Genomic DNA, 16,036 nt, shown 5'->3' with positions numbered 1-16,036 from the left:
ATCTGGGTGCGTGGCGGGGTGGGCGGGCCCGTTCTTAGTCTTGGCCGCAAGAGTTTCATAGTGATGGGGGGAGGGCAAGAGACACCTTTCTAACTGCTCTGAGGTCGGCTGCCAAAGAGACGCAGTAGTCCCACTCCCTTTTGGGGGCCGGGAGGGGGTGGCTTTTGTCCGCCATGTTGGTGAAGGTAGACGAAGGAGATCGGAGGTCCAGGACTGTCTGCTCTGCTGGCTGAAGTCCGCCATATTAATAAAGAGACAGAAGGTTGACACCACCACCCCCCCAAATACACACAACCCGTCTTTCCCACCCCGTTCCCACGACTCCTGTCGGTGGGCCCTTCCCCTGCCTCGCTTGCCTAGCCTTTGCGCGAAGGAAGCGTAGCAGCCAGCGCCGCAGAACAGGCTTAAGACAGCGCCGAATGAGGGGGAAAGGGAAATGCCGACCAATTGCGCCGCGGCGGGCTGTGCCACTACCTACAACAAGCACATTAACATCAGCTTCCACAGGTAACCTGGGCAGGGAGTGGGGGTGCCGGAAACGGGAGCTCCTAGATTGGGTGTCGCTTGTGTGGAAGGAACAAGAGGATCCTACTAATTCTGAAGACTTCACTACCTAGCTGGTAGCAGGGGAGCATCATTTCTGTCCGCCCTTTGTGTGTGTTTCTCAAATACGCCCAATTTTTGTGTCACTTCAGGGAAGGTTTACTCACTTTGTACAAGAAATCCAAGTTCTGTGTGGTGGCTACCCCTTAGAGAAAAAGTGAGAGGAGAATATCTTAATTTTCTGTTCTTTCATGTATTAGACTGGGCCTTGACATGAATGATGCCTTAAAAGGAAGCGAAACCTTCCTGTTCAAGTCCGCAGTCACCTTAAAAGCCTGCTGTGTGCTTTCATCAAAGTTAGGAAATTGTCACGAGCTGAATTGGCATGGGAAGCATTTCGATTTCAGTCACAGAACAGTTAACTGCGGAGGAGTTGAGTCATCATTGATAGCTAAAGAATTAAGCGATGTTAATGAAAGTGCAAAAGATAAGCTTTCTATTCTTAACGGAACAGTAATAAAAAGAACTTACATTTTGCTTTTCCTCCGATTGCTGGAAGAGCGATCAAAATTTAGTTCTGTCACATCAGAACTCTTGAAAACATTTTGAACACTGCATGAGATATAATAGGTACTCTGTAAATGTTTACCTTTGTAATACGCAAGTGCCTGCCATGTGCCTGAAGAAGCATTGAAAGAAAGTTTAAGCGCAAATAGTTCTGATTTTATATATCTCACAACTTAACACGATCTTAGAATGTGGAAAACTATAACCTTGACGCTTTCCCTACCTAATTATGACTAAATGCCCCTCTTATTAAAAACTGCTGCTTTAAAAAAGTCCTTGTGATGTTTCTGATTTTCAGCTATTTGATGGAAACGTAGCACTTCATTCATTCATTCATTCATTCATCGAATGTGTACAGAGTTCTCATTTGCCTGACATAGTGCTAGGGATCTAGAAAATTCTTACACCTTGAGTTTAGCCTGTAGTGAGAAAGAAAGACATAATTATGGGTCAGTGCCACAGTAGAGATACTCGGGGATACCTAACTAAGCCTTAGTAAGTCAAAGAACACTTCTCAGAGGATGTGAAATTTCAGATAATACCAAAAGATGACAGAGATTTAGTCCTGTGTGCTACTTCACAGATTTCTCATCTACCCAGTAAGTGTTTGAGAAGACGTGAAAAGTTTTTAAAAGAAAGACATGATTAGATTTGCATATTAAAAAGCCATCTGGCTGCAGTGTGGAGAATTATTTGACACTTAAAGTGCTGGTCAAGCATCATCAAGAGATGAATTTGATGACAAAGGAGCTTATTACACAATGTTAATTTACCTACTATTTCTTTCACAGAGAAATTCTGCTATAATGTCAACTGAGCTAAGCAATATACTTCATTGCTGGCACAACCAGCAGTAAATTAGACGAGGTGAGAGTTATAGAGAAAAAAACAGAAACTTGCAGTAAAACAAGAGAGAGTCCACCAGTAGCCTAGACTAGAGTGGTACTGACAGAGATGGAAAGAAGTGGACAGATTTAAGAAATATTCGAGTTAGGGGCGCCTGGGTGGCTCACTCGGTTAAGCGTCTGACTTCGACTCAGGTCATTATTTCACGGTTTGTGGGTTCGTGCCCTGTATCGGGCTCTGTGCTGACAGCTCAGAGCCTGGAGCCTGCTTCAGATTCTGTGTCCCCCTCTCTCTGCCCCACCCCTGCTTATGCTCTGTCTCTCAAAAACGAATAAACATTAAAAAAATAACACTAAAAAATTTTTTTTAAGATTTTTGAGTAGAAACTACCGTGTTTGGTAATTTGATGTGGAAGATGAGGGAAAGAGGAGTCAAGCAAGGCACCAATAATATTGAATGTTTAAGAGATACACAGTGATACAGTAACATGCATACCTGACCATTTTTCTTCCTATGAAATTAGCATTTTCATGTGTAACCTCAGAAATTTAGATCTCATTCCTATTTCACAAATACAATGTCTGACTAACTTCTAGGATGTTGGTAGATGTCTTTATCCCCATGTACAACTTATGTTGCCTCAACTTACTGTCTCCATTTTTATTTCTTAGCCCACTGCAGTCTAAGTCTCCCCAATAATCTTCTGAACTTCTCTTGCTGAGTTGTCATTTTTGTGTTTCTTTTTTATGGCATGTGATCATTTCTTCCATGAAATACTCTCTACTTTTGAATTATTTGACACTACTTCTGTGATTTTTGTCTTTGATCTGTTTTCTCTGCCAGCCCCTTTCTCTGCACCTTGACCTAGGTCTTACCACTATTCTCAAAAAGATTTCAACTGTTCTGTGGTCTCAGCTAACACTTAATCCATGATGCCTCCCAAATCAATATCTCCAGTCCAATCTTTCTAATGAGTTCTAGACCCCATAGGACAAGTGTCTCAGTATTTGCCTGTTCTTTCTTCAGTTCCTTGGGTTCAACATTTCGAAACTGTACTAATGAGCTTGCTCTTCCCCCAAACCTACACCACTTCCCTTAACCCCTTTCTCAGTAAATGAAAACACTATCCACCCAGAAGGTGGTAGGTCATCCTCCCTTGACTTCTCACCATTCCCTCTTGATTGGATTATTACAACAGCCTTTTAACTGGTTCACTGCTTCTATTCATACACTACTAACCTCTCTCTATAATCGTAGCTGTGTTGCTAAAGGTTTAACAACAGGATCTCCAGGGAAAGAGGATAGCCCTGATTGATAGTATTTGCCCAATTTCCATGATATAAATACTCCTACCATGACTAGTTTCAAGTTACCAATATGACATGACTGATCATAGAGTTGGGAATAAATGTGCAGTACCACACTGTTCTATAGCAATTATACCACACAGATATAACAGACATAAATAACTTCAAGAATATAGATACAGTAATTAAGAAATGATGGGTTTCAGTATTTATTACCTTTGTTCTTAATTGCAAATATACCTAATTTTTAATGACTGTGTTCAACAGCTAGTTAAGGTATGTTAATAATCAGCTCTCTAAATTAGGCCTTTAAAAAATAAAAATAAAAAAATAATAAATTAGGCCTTTAAAAGGCTTACCAGTGCCATTTTGGATAGAGTTCAAAATTACTCTTTAACCCAGAAGGCCCTCCAACATCATTTCATGTCATAACACTCTTCACTGTCCCCAAGCTAAAACTCTTCACTATTCCCACCCTAAATTCCCTGGCTAATTCCTAACTCAAAGTGTCCTGACTAGATTAGCTCTTACCCTTTTATGACACTCATGACACCTGTAATTATTTTTGTATTCATAAATAGCCCCTATTTAGTATTTAATGTATACAATGCACTGGGCTAAGCATTTACTCATATTATCTAATTTATTCCCTAGAAATGTACTAAGTACCATTATTACTCCAATTATAGATGATAAAACTGAGACCTAAAAAGGTTAAATAACTTGCCTAAAGTCACCCAGCTATTACATTGAAGGCACCAGGATTGGCACCTTGATTTGACTCCAGAGACTATACTCTCAGCCACTCTTTTATTGCATCAAGTCATTTGATTATGTACCCTTCCCATTACTATATACATAAAAACTAACCCCATTAGTTTGCACATTCATTGATTCATTGAGAAAGTTCATTGAGTGCTTGCTTAACAGGATAAAGTAGTGAAAAACAGCTCCTAACCAGGAGAAACTTATGATCTAGGAGTGGAAATAGAAAAGTAAACAATTAGAATACAATGATATTTTGTATGATACAGGAACACCTTATTCATTCCATGAACAATTTCCTTAGGAAGATGGGATTCCTAAATTGAATCTTAAGGAAGGAAAATTGACTCGTTAAGGTTCAATTATGCCTTGGTTTCATAATTAGGGAGCTAGTTTTAAAAAGAGCAAAGGGTATCTGGCTGGCTCAGTTGGTAGAGCATGCGACATTTGATCTCAGGGTCTTGAGTTCAAGCCCCACGTTGAGTGTGGAGCCTATTTAAAAAAAAAAAAAAAAAAAAAAAAAAAAAGCTTTCTACAAAGAGCTAAAGAAATTAAAAGGTTGAAAAATAATTTTGAAAGATAGCCTTCATATATCTGAAGAGTCTTAAAGCAATGATAATACAATGACAGTACTTAATTTGTTCTGTATCTTTATTGAGGCCCAAACAAGAAATGTGCTTGTAAACTAAAGCTTGACTTTTAGCTTAGGCCCCAGGAAACATTTCCAAACCACTAAATATTGGAACACAGTAGATAAATTCTCCATCAGAGGTTTCTAATGAAATAGAAAAAACTTACATACATGAAAGCGAACTGTAGAGTGACATACAAATGTTATCTTCAGATTAGGGTATTTTTGGGTGGGGGGATAGGAGATGGAAGGGTACTTACAGTAAATCGGGGTTTTCTTCTATGCCCCTTAGTACTGGCAATTTGAGCAAACCTAAATATCTAATCTAGCTAAAGCTATTGTTACCTAATCAAGCTTCACTTGGGAGCTTCTAACGTGATTTTTTTTTTTTTAAATGTTTTTATTTATTTTTGAGACAGAGACAGAGCATGAGCGGGGAAGGGGCAGAGAGAGAGGGAGACACAGAATCTGAAGCAGGCTCCAGGCTCTGAGCTGTCAGCACAGAGCCCGACGCGGGGCTTGAACTCACAGGCTGTGAAATCGTGACCTGAGCTGAAGTCGGACGCTTAACCGACTGAGCCACCCAGGCGCCCCTAACATGTGATCTTTTAACATGATTTTAATGGTTCTTTTTAAACACTAGTCAGTTCATTATTAATACTTAAAGGATTAATCAAACTAAAGAAGAGCTCAATTCAAACTTATGTGAACGTTGATTCTTATGTTTTCAAGTCAGTCAGTACAATGGCCACTAGAATTTTGGGGCAGTCCCCTACAATTTTCTCTTCCTACCAGGTATACACTGGTACATATCAGTATATTTTATACTTAAAATAAATATGAAAGGGAAAACATTCCTGCTGGGCTTGACAGCAGCATTTTACTTTTTAGAATAATTATGCTTTCTACTACAGAGCTTAAGAGTTCTTTTTTTTTTTTTTTTTTTTTTTAATATGTGTAGTTAGGGGCACCTGGGTAGCTTAGTCAGTTCAGCGTCCAACTCCTGATTTCAGCTCAGGTCATGATCTCACAGTTTTGTGAGTTTGAGCCCTGCGTAGGGCTCTGCACTGACAGCACAGAGCCTACTTGGGATTCTCTTTCTCCCTCTGCCCCTCCCCCCCAAAAAAATTAATAAATAAGCTTAAAAATATATGTGTGTAGTGTAACTACATGGACGTAATATAGTAAATTTTAATTTATGTATTCTGTTTCATAGCAATTAAGCAAATATTTATTGGGCCCCTAGTGTTTGCAAGGCTCTGTGCTAAGTGTCAAAGATAAATAGATGATATAATGATCCCTGTCCTCAAGAAACTTATAACCTACTTTTATTTCACTGGAAATTTATTAAAATGGAAAAATTCCTAAACAATGTGTTAAGTGTCACAATGAACAAACACAGAGGAAGGAATACCAGAATCTGTCTAGGCTTTCCTTGATAAAATTTAATCTGCAGATATTTTGTCTTGACCGTGTGCATCAGCAGCACATCACAGCATTGTGAATTACTCCTGCTTAAAATGGTTCTATATAACCTCGATCTAAATCAATATAGTCTTGTATTTTTACTGCCCATGTTAAGGACTGTGGGGGGGGGGGGGGGAGGAAGAAAGGTCTCTTAAAAATCCTGAAAAATCAAAATAAAACCACTCAAGTCAGTTTTTGAGTAATTTTTTTTGCCAACTTATAAAAATTAGCATGAATTGGTTTCTGTTTCAGTGTCTGGATATTAAAATGTTTTATGTAAATGGAAGACACTTTAAATCAGCATCTTTTAAAATTTCTTTTAACCATTTAGGTGCAACCAGAAGTGTAATAGTTGGAATTTGAGTTGCCCTTTTTTTTTTTTTTTTTTTAAAGGTTTCCTTTGGATCCTAAAAGAAGAAAAGAATGGGTTCGCCTACTTAGGCGCAAAAATTTTGTGCCAGGAAAACACACTTTTCTTTGCTCAAAGCACTTTGAAGCCTCCTGTTTTGACTTAACAGGACAAACTCGACGACTTAAAATGGATGCTGTTCCAACCATTTTTGATTTTTGTAACCATTTAAAGTCTATGGTAGGTAACATTACTTTTCTTTTACCCATTTTTACCATTTTTAGTACCCATTCTTTTTTGCTTGTAAAGTGGGACCATTCAGAATACATGGAAATTCATATATAATGATCTGCCTCAAGAAAGTTGCAAAACTTCCTCTTTGCAGTAAAGGTGCAGGCTAGAGACCAGGTCTCCTTAACTCCAATATTTTTTCCCCATTCCAAACTGTTTTTACTATATTGGGATTTTACATTATTTCCAGTCATTATCAATAATTGAACCAATGATAAAACTGAGAAATCATGAGTAATGAAACCTCCAGCATCATTCTGCTCTGATTTTAAGGTAACATTTAAAATGTGTGCAAAGAACTTTAAGAATAACACACCCAAAGAATACAAGAGTTACACTAAAGAATATAAGTTCAGAGGAAAGCATAACAAAGATTCATAGAGCTCAGGCATTTAGGCTGGCTTGAGCTTGGAGTTTGGAACTTAAGAGAGGGTTCTTGACCTTGCACAGAACAATCACGATAACATGATGAGAACAAAAGCCAATGGGTTGAGGGGTAAGTAGAAAATAATCAAATGTTAGCAAGTGATATGTAAAAGGAAAGAGAATTAAGGCACATGATGAATGTATTAGAACAACGTTTTATATAGCTAGGCAAAATCTGATCAGAGAGGAAAATTTATTTGTCCACAAATGAATCCCTATATGTTTTAATGTTTGTTCAGTCAATAAAAAACACAAAGTTATGAGGTTATGACATACCCTCGGAACTGGAAGTGGTTTAGTATTGTGAGTATAAATCAAGATGGTGAATGGCAGGAGTGAGATCCTAAATAGTAAGTTTGCCATGTTTTTTCTTTATATAGTTAGGCAAAGAGGAATTTAGCCAGTTACAGAAACATCAAATCTGTTAGAAAAATTATTCTGGTGGCAGAATATGAATTAAGATCAGAATAAGGCAGGCATCAATAAAGAAGTTTCTAATATCCTCAAGCCAGATGTGATGTATGGGCCTGATGTGGACAGTAGCATTAAGAATGATGGAGAGGGAAAGATTCATGATAGAGATATTTAGGAGGTAGAAATAATGGGACTTGATGAACAATCAAATGATAGGCATAAAGGGAAAAAAGGTCCTCAGGGTCCTTGGGTTTGGGTAAAAAGTTCCTAGCCAGATTTTAAATCCTTGAATGGAAGATGTAACTGAACAATTAATAAGTAAATCTATTCAGGAGCTTGATACTTGGAAATAATTTAAAATATTACCAAATTGAAAGAATAGGATGTACCTAAAAAAGAGTTTAAATCACTATCACAGATAAAACAAATGTTTAAATACATTACATTGGCCTTAGTGAGAAAATTGCAAAAGGTTTTAGAGTTTCCATAGAATCATACTCAATAACTTGAAAGAGACCTTGGTAGTCCATTGTCTATTTTCTAATAATATTCACATCCGTCTGAAGAGAAAACACAAAAAGAAATAAGTAAATGGGGCTAATTCAACAAGTTGAGAAACTTGAATCCATGATTATACGAGATGGGCTGTTGATGTTGCCTATCAAACTTTTAAAATCAGTTTTTAAAAGAGAGGTTTAATTATGTGTATACAAAACAGGATAAAATTCACTTATTTGTGATATTCCATCATTTATGTTCAACCCTTTGATTTTATTTGGCTTAGAAACTCAAGTCAAGGAATCTTTTGAAGAAAAACAACACTTGTACTCCAACAGGACCATCTAATTTAAAATCAAACATTAGTAGTCAGCAAGTACTGCTTGAACACAGTTATGCTTTTAGGAATCCTATGGAGGCCAAAAAGAGGATAATAAAACTGGAAAAAGAAATAGCAAGCTTAAGAAAGAAAATGAAAACTTGCTTACAAAAAGAACGCAGAGCAACACGGAGATGGATCAAAGCCACGTGCTTGGTGAAGAATCTGGAAGCAAATAACATATTACCTAAGGGTACATCAGAACACATTTTACCAACTGCCTTAAGCAGTCTTCCTTTGGAAGATTTCAAGATTCTTGAACAAGAGCAACAAGATAAAACATTATCAATTCTCTAAAACAGGCTAAGAATACCTTCATTTAAGATTAGCCTACATAAAACTTGATGCCCATCCTTCATTCTCTTCAAAGGTAAAGATATTTAAGGAAATTATGCCAAAATTGGGTATTTAATAAAGTTTTACTTGAACTAACATTACTGTATAATTCCTGAAGATTTGATTACAAAAAAAATGGAAACTTTTTATGAAAATTTTATTTGAAAAAGAATGAAAGTGCCTTACATGAGAATTATGTACTTAAAAATTTTGCTAGGGAATTGTATGTTTGCAAGATGTTTTGTGTTTTTGTCTTTTAAGGCTACCTTTAAAGAACTATCTATGACAATGTGTTTAATTTATATTAGAAAAACAGGGTTTTTTTCCTGTAACAATGTTAGGATATTACATTCTAAATAGGATGATAAGTGGGAGTTAACCAACATTAAATATGACTTTAAAACTGCTGGGTTTTGTATTAATTATTATTGGCACTGTGATCTGGAAATTTTATAGGAAAAAAAGATATACAAGGCAAGTTCTTTTATTTAAACTTTCTGTATCTGCTTACCAATAAAAGTGTGCTAATCATGGCCTCCCTCATAAAAATATTAGCTTTTAAAATAGATTGTAAAATATTTCAAAAATAATATTTTGAATATGAAGTACTCTGGAGTCATCCAAGCAAGGTTAAGACCTCAAGTACCTCAGACTAGTAAAAACTGGTAGCTGATTATATGTTGTGAAATAATCCAGATGTTGTGATCTAGCTTTTACCTTAGTTAAACAAAAAGATAAATCTATACTATTTTTCTCATAATAAAAATATTACATTTTTGATTCCAAAATGTATGCATTAGACAACATGATACAAAGTTCCATATTAGGAATATGTTCTCTACCCCCATGTATGTTGGTACTGAAACTCTTAAGCTTTTTTTTCTCCATAACCCCACAATAGGATTTAATAACAGAAGTACTTACTATATACCTTCACAACTTATAACTTAAAATGGAATCAATTTATCGTATATATCAGCTTGCTTTTATCTTTTTTAGTGAGTCAAATAGAGCAACTGTACTGCATAAGGGAAGTGAAATGTATTTTCTGTAAAAATACTGTGTCCAGGGGCACCTAGGTGGCTCTGTGGGTTAAATGACCTACTCTTGATTTTGTCTCAGGTCATGGGCTCATGGTTCATGAGTCCAAGCCCCACATCGGAGCCTGCTTGGAATTCTGTCTGTCTCTTCCTCGTGTGCATGGTCTCTCTCTAAAATAAATAAACTTTTTTAAAAAATATATGTGTCTGATAAAGCTATGCAAATGCTATTTTACAAAACAATCTGAGAACTATTCTTATAGTTGCCTCTTGACTAATTAAAAGAGTTCACATTACTTCACCAGATAAATTGTAATTTTAATAAGAACGCTTTCCTTCAAACAGCTTTGGGCAAATCACATTAAGTTTATTAATGTGTAATCAAGTTATTCAATCCTAGTTCAAGCTTCTGACACTACCATATGAAAGTAGCATATACCTAACCATAATTGCTATACCTTTTTCCTTTAAAGTAATGGCTATTTTGTAAAAAAAAAAAAAAAAAAATTGGGGAAAATTTTTTTGTTGTTTTTGTTGTGATGGTTTGGTTTTTTTTTTGTTTTTTTGTGTTTTTTTTGGTGACATTTGCTTGGATCCTAGCAATAGTCTTTTTTACAGTATTAGCAACCTGTCTTTTAATAGGGAATGCCTCCCAAGCAACTGGATTTCACAAAGGCAAAAGTAAGAAAAGGCTGTTTTAGTTATATCAGGCATTTAAATATTTATGAAAATCTTTTTGTGAATATTGGAAGCCTTGTTAGTCATTTTATCTTAAATATTGGATGTAGCTCCTTGGAATTGTCATTACATGTTTGTTTTTTTAATATGGTTCCAAATATCTCTTTGCTTATTGACCATAACCTTATGCCTCAAAATAAGTTGAGCAGATAATCATTTAAACATAACTGTGTTGGGGCGCCTGGGTGGCTCAGTCAGTTAAGTGTCCAACTTCGGCTTAGGTCATGATCTCACGGCTTATGGGTTTGAGCCCTGCGTCGGGCTCTGCACTGATAGCTCAAAGCGTGGAGCCTGCTTTGGATTCTGTGTGTCTCTCTCTCTGCCCCTCCCCGGCTCATGCTCTGTCTCTCTCTTAAAATAAATAAACATAATAAAAATAAAACTTTAAACATTAACTGTGTTTTCCAAGTATAAACTCTCATGTGGTTCAGCACCCTCCCCAATACAAAACAAAATACTAATTAATGCAGGCTAGTTCCCATCTACAAAAGTATCTTGATATCTTAATATATTAAAAATCACAAAATATTATAAAATACAAGCTTTTGGCAAAATTAACTAGTCTTTATTCATTATTATTTGAGACCACTGGATAAACTACCACTCAATAATTTTAAAGTAAATTTATTTTGGTGTTTCCTCCATGTCATTTTCATATTCCTGTCCTGATAAAATGCCCTAAACACTCCCTGCATCAAATCGTTTTCGTTAACATACATCTGTCTACCTTAAAACTAGTCTTACTCATAGAGAAAAACCTAAATCTTTTTAAATCCTGTTTTCAGATGTTGATAAACATCACTTTGACCATCTACAATAAAAATAATAAAAATCAGAATAGCTCTTTTTCTTCTGCTGGACCCAATATGTATTCTCTGTTCATTCGATGTCTGTTATTCATTCTAACCTGTTAGGCACTAACCTCTACAAAGAACGAGCCAAAGGCTAGTAACATGATGATATAAAAATGATACCATTATCTCCCCTTAAGTTCCTCAAAAGTCTCCTGCAAGGAAAAAAAAATATTTGTAACACAATAAATGCTATAAAAGAAGGATACATGAAGTGCTTTGGTAAATGCTGTTGACTTAGAATTTAATAAGCATATAAACTTTAGATCTTTTTCCAAAAAAAATTTTCCCTTGAAACACAACAGATTTCTTACGACTTATCAGAGGAGGTAGAAGGACATCAGTGCTGACCTGAAATGTACAGTGTTTTTTAATGAATTGTAAGACATTTTTCTCCTTGAAAATGAACACTGAACAAATTGGTTATTAATGATATCTTTGTCAACAGGAAAACATAACTAAAGAAAATACTGTACCAAAGCCAAGTCCTCAAGTTTATTTGACATTTGGTATTTTTACAAAATAACAAACCCTACCAACAAGATTTTTACAAATAATTTAGCTCAGAGTCTTAAGGTTAACAAAACACTATGGCATCCATTAGATCTCTTGTTCTTTACAAATATTCTTTGTGGTATGTGGTATTATCTCCCAATTTACAGATGGAATCTTTGTTAATTTTATTTACTTATTTATTTATTTACTTACTTATTTTAGACGTTTAATATGTGCCACTAGCACAAGGGATAGAAATGCCAACAATCTAGGAAGTTCAATCCTAGGTTGAACAATGGTTGTCAGCCTTCAAATCCTGTGCTCTACCCTCCACATTATAACCTTCTGTCAAACATAATGAATCATGTTATTAAAATAGGACAAGTCATGTGTCTCAAAAAATAAATTACATATATGTATATAGTAAAGATGGTCTAGGAAGTCATTGTTGATCTTTTCTAGGTAGACTTTCTAATGTTGGTATTTTATCTCATTTCTCAATGTTAGAACACGGGTAAATTTCAATTTTGGTATAATAAAGAAAATAGTTCATCTTAATGCCTGAACATGGGATTCTTTAGGTAGTTGGAAGTCTTCTAAAATTAATGATTTTATAATGTATATTAGACAATTGCATATTGTATTCCGAGTATATTAATATTAAAAACTTTTTTACAAGGAAATTACCATCATGCCTATTTTTTTAAATGTACATGAATATCTCTGTGGAAGTCTTTCCCCTAGATAGGCCCTAAAATACTTCTGTAGAAGTCCTTGCCCATAAATTGAAGCAAACTATAAACAAAATAAAGATATGTAAAGCATAGAAGAGGAATTATCCTTTTTATTTTTGTTGCTCAAATTCTATCTAACAATACATTATACTTTATTTGCACTGTTTTATACTGGTTATGCAATCTAAATCAGATACACAAAAGGCTATAAAAATTATCTGTCTATCCTGACAATAGAGGATCACACAGAGGATATTTGTAGAAAAAATTATCAAAGCATTATTTCAATAACAATAGCATTTGTTCAATAACAAAAAAGGAAATAAGATGTGATTTTTAATTCATTTTTTCATTTGATACTTTACTCCAAAAAAATACTATCTTAACATTCACTAAAAAACACTGAGCAAACCAGATAGACGAGGTCCCTATCCTCAAAGTTACTGAAAGTAAAGACTCCATTTGTTTATTTCTCCCCTCACTGCTCCCTAGTCTCTTTCTAATGTCCTTTAGAATGAGTTGAATCTAATACAAGAAATCAGTCTTCAGATTGCTACTTAGGCTTTTAAAATTTACGCTCCAAAAGTTGAAAACATAAAACAGCCTTTGAGTTTAATATCAAGAAAGCAGATGTGTGCCTATCTCTCAGTAGAACAAAGCTTTTAGTTTGTTTAGATAATATTTCAAGGCTTATTTCTAACTCTTCTCCATTCTCCTGAACTTATTTTCATGCTCTCCCTAACCACCAAACCTTTACAAATTGCCCTTCCCTTAGCTTGGTCACTTAAACTTGTCATCTTTCACATCTTAGCTCTCACAATCCCTCTATGACACTTCCCTTAACATACTGAAGTGACAGTAAGTGCCCAGGCACCGACTCTCCACCACTTCCTGGCTTCGCCAGCTCGTAGGAGTTGCCCACCTCTCTGGGCCTCAGTTTCCTCGTCTGTAGCACAGCAGAAAACAGCACAAATCCCCATCCTTGTGAGCTGGTGGGAGAGACCGGGAACAATCTAGAATGTTCAGTGGGGCGCCTGGATGGCTCAGTCAGTTGAGCATCCGACTCTTGGTTTTCGGCCCAGGTCCTGATCTTATGGTCATGGGATCGAGCCCTGCGTCAGCTGCTACACTCAGCGTGGAGCCTGCCTGGGATTCTCTCTCTTCCCTCTCTCTGCCCCTCCCCAGCTCGCTCACTCTCTCTCAAAACAAATAAACATTTCTAGAATGATCGATGGGATAAGTGCTGAGGAGAAAACAAGTTTCTAAAAAAAAAAAAAAAGGTCCTTGAGTCCTGTTTTACACATAACTTGGGTGAAGTCATCATATTAATATAATTGTCTCCACATTGATTTTCATCTATGTTCCTTCAAGGCACATGTGTATGTATGTGTTTTTTTCTTTTTGGGCTTTCAGTCTGACATATATACATTAGGCAGTCAAATATTAACACATTTCAGAAAACCTAAACCACTCCTTTGGCTCAAATTCAAAAGGAATATACATAGAATTCTCTGATATTTCCCTAGCAATGATAAGTGCTTTTTGCCATTGGGATGACTTTTACAATGGTGTCAAGTACCAAATGTCTATCCCCCAAAATATCCAAATTTGTTTATATCAAAAAACAACTAAAGGGGCGCCTGGGTGGCTCAGTCGGTTAAGCGTCCGACTTCGCTCAGGTCACGATCTCGCGGTCCGCGAGTTCGAGCCCCGCGTCGGGCTCTGGGCTGATGGCTCAGAGCCTGGAGCCTGCTTCTGATTCTGTGTTCCCCTCTCTCTCTGCCCCTCCCCCATTCATGCTGTGTCTCTCTCTGTCTCAAAAATAAATAAACGTTAAAAAACAACTAAAAATAGGTTTATATGGTTACATTTAAAGATTATTGGTGTAATAATGAATTTTCAGTCTGTTCTGATTATTATAGAAATTCTCAAACTGTTGAGTTTTCTGGGGGAAAAATCTGATAAAACAATTAACTGTTGGAAAGATTTAAACAAAGGTGTTCAAGTTTTCTAACTTCTCAGAGCCTTTAAAATAATGCGTTCTCAAAGTCCTCTGAGGACACAAAATTCTCAACCTTATTCAATCAAAGGTATCATTTGGGGAAGGGGAGCAGAGCAGAGAGTAGCATACCTACTAATATCTTAAGGAATATAGTTAGGAAATCTTGACCAAAACTTCTGTGTTGCTAGAAAATTACTTTTATTTTTTTTTAATGTTTATTTATTTATTGACAGAGACAGTGAGGGAGAGCAGGGGAGAGGCAGAGAGAAAGGGAGAGACAGAGAACCCCAAGCAGGCAATGCGCTGACGCAGGGCTCAAACTTACAACCTGTGAGATCATGGACCTGAGCCGAAATCAAGAGTCAGATGCTGAATGGAATGGGCCACCCAGGCGCCCCGAAAATGACTTTTAATATGAATAGAAAAATACTGTGGGAATTTTGAAAATTATCAAACTGTATAAAAATTATCAGACTGTAAAATAATGGTATTTTTTCAAATAATTAGTGTATCTTCAGGCGCCTGGGTGGCTCAGTTAGTTAAGTACCCAACTTTGGCTCAGGTCATGCTCTCGCAGTTTGTAAGTTCAAGCCCTACAACGGGCTCTGTGATGACAGCTAGGAGCCTGGAGCCTGCTTTGGATTTGGTGTCTCCCTCTCGCAGCCCCTCCCCCACTCACGCTCTCTCAAAAATAAATAAACATTAAAAAAAATTTTTTTAAAGGATTAGTGTATCTTAACTACAGTAACTCCCCCAAATTGTTTCAACCTTAAGCTAAAATAACTTTAAATAAATAAATAAAATAACATGATGGAGAATGACAGCAGTAATTGGACACTGAGAAAAAATGAAAGAGAAATATTCATTTTTAGGCTCACTATTATTTATTATTTAATATTCAATTTTAGTCACAGTCACGAGAAAATCATCCCTGGCATCCGGGAACTAGCCTGACACATCTAGACTTCAGTGTTTTTAGGAGATGCCTGACACAGCTAGGCGTCATCAATGGTTTTCTAATTAACGTAAAAATCTCGTAAAACACCAACATCGGACAAGGTTACCCTTGTAACCTTGTGACTGATGAAAGGAGGGGGAAGGAAAAGCAAGATCAGTTCATAATCTTCTCTATGGGACAAAAGCAAGGTCACTATGCAAACCACAAAAATAATAGGTTTTACTGTTAATAACTGTATCCAGTTGTGTGGTGTGACTGATATTAGCTAGTCAGCTTGCTGAGGTAATCCAATTATTTACCTGTACCGAACAGTGTGAGACAAAAATAAAGTGGGCACATATTTTCTGCATGAAGACCATATATGCAAGGAGTCTAATAAGAAGGCCGCTACTATCTACT

At 36.3% G+C, this 16,036-nt stretch overlaps 1 protein-coding gene across 1 annotated transcript; it reads left to right on the top strand.

Annotated features, from left to right (window-relative positions):
- The first annotated feature begins 58 nt into the window (after window positions 1-58).
- THAP2 (THAP domain containing 2) lies at window positions 59-10,059 on the top strand. Its single transcript, XM_019455109.2, has 3 exons — window positions 59-507; window positions 6,520-6,715; window positions 8,391-10,059. Exons 1-3 carry the CDS (start codon window positions 437-439, stop codon window positions 8,778-8,780), a joined length of 657 nt encoding a protein of 218 aa, XP_019310654.1. The 5' UTR covers window positions 59-436; the 3' UTR covers window positions 8,781-10,059.
- The last annotated feature ends 5,977 nt before the right edge of the window (window positions 10,060-16,036 follow it).

Source organism: Panthera pardus, unplaced genomic scaffold (genome assembly GCF_024362965.1).
Source record: "Panthera pardus isolate Hobbes unplaced genomic scaffold, ASM2436296v1 HiC_scaffold_6, whole genome shotgun sequence".
NCBI classification, from domain to species: domain Eukaryota; kingdom Metazoa; phylum Chordata; class Mammalia; order Carnivora; family Felidae; genus Panthera; species Panthera pardus.
Note: the sequence above shows the minus strand (reverse complement) of the source record. Positions and strands in the feature narration are given on the sequence as shown.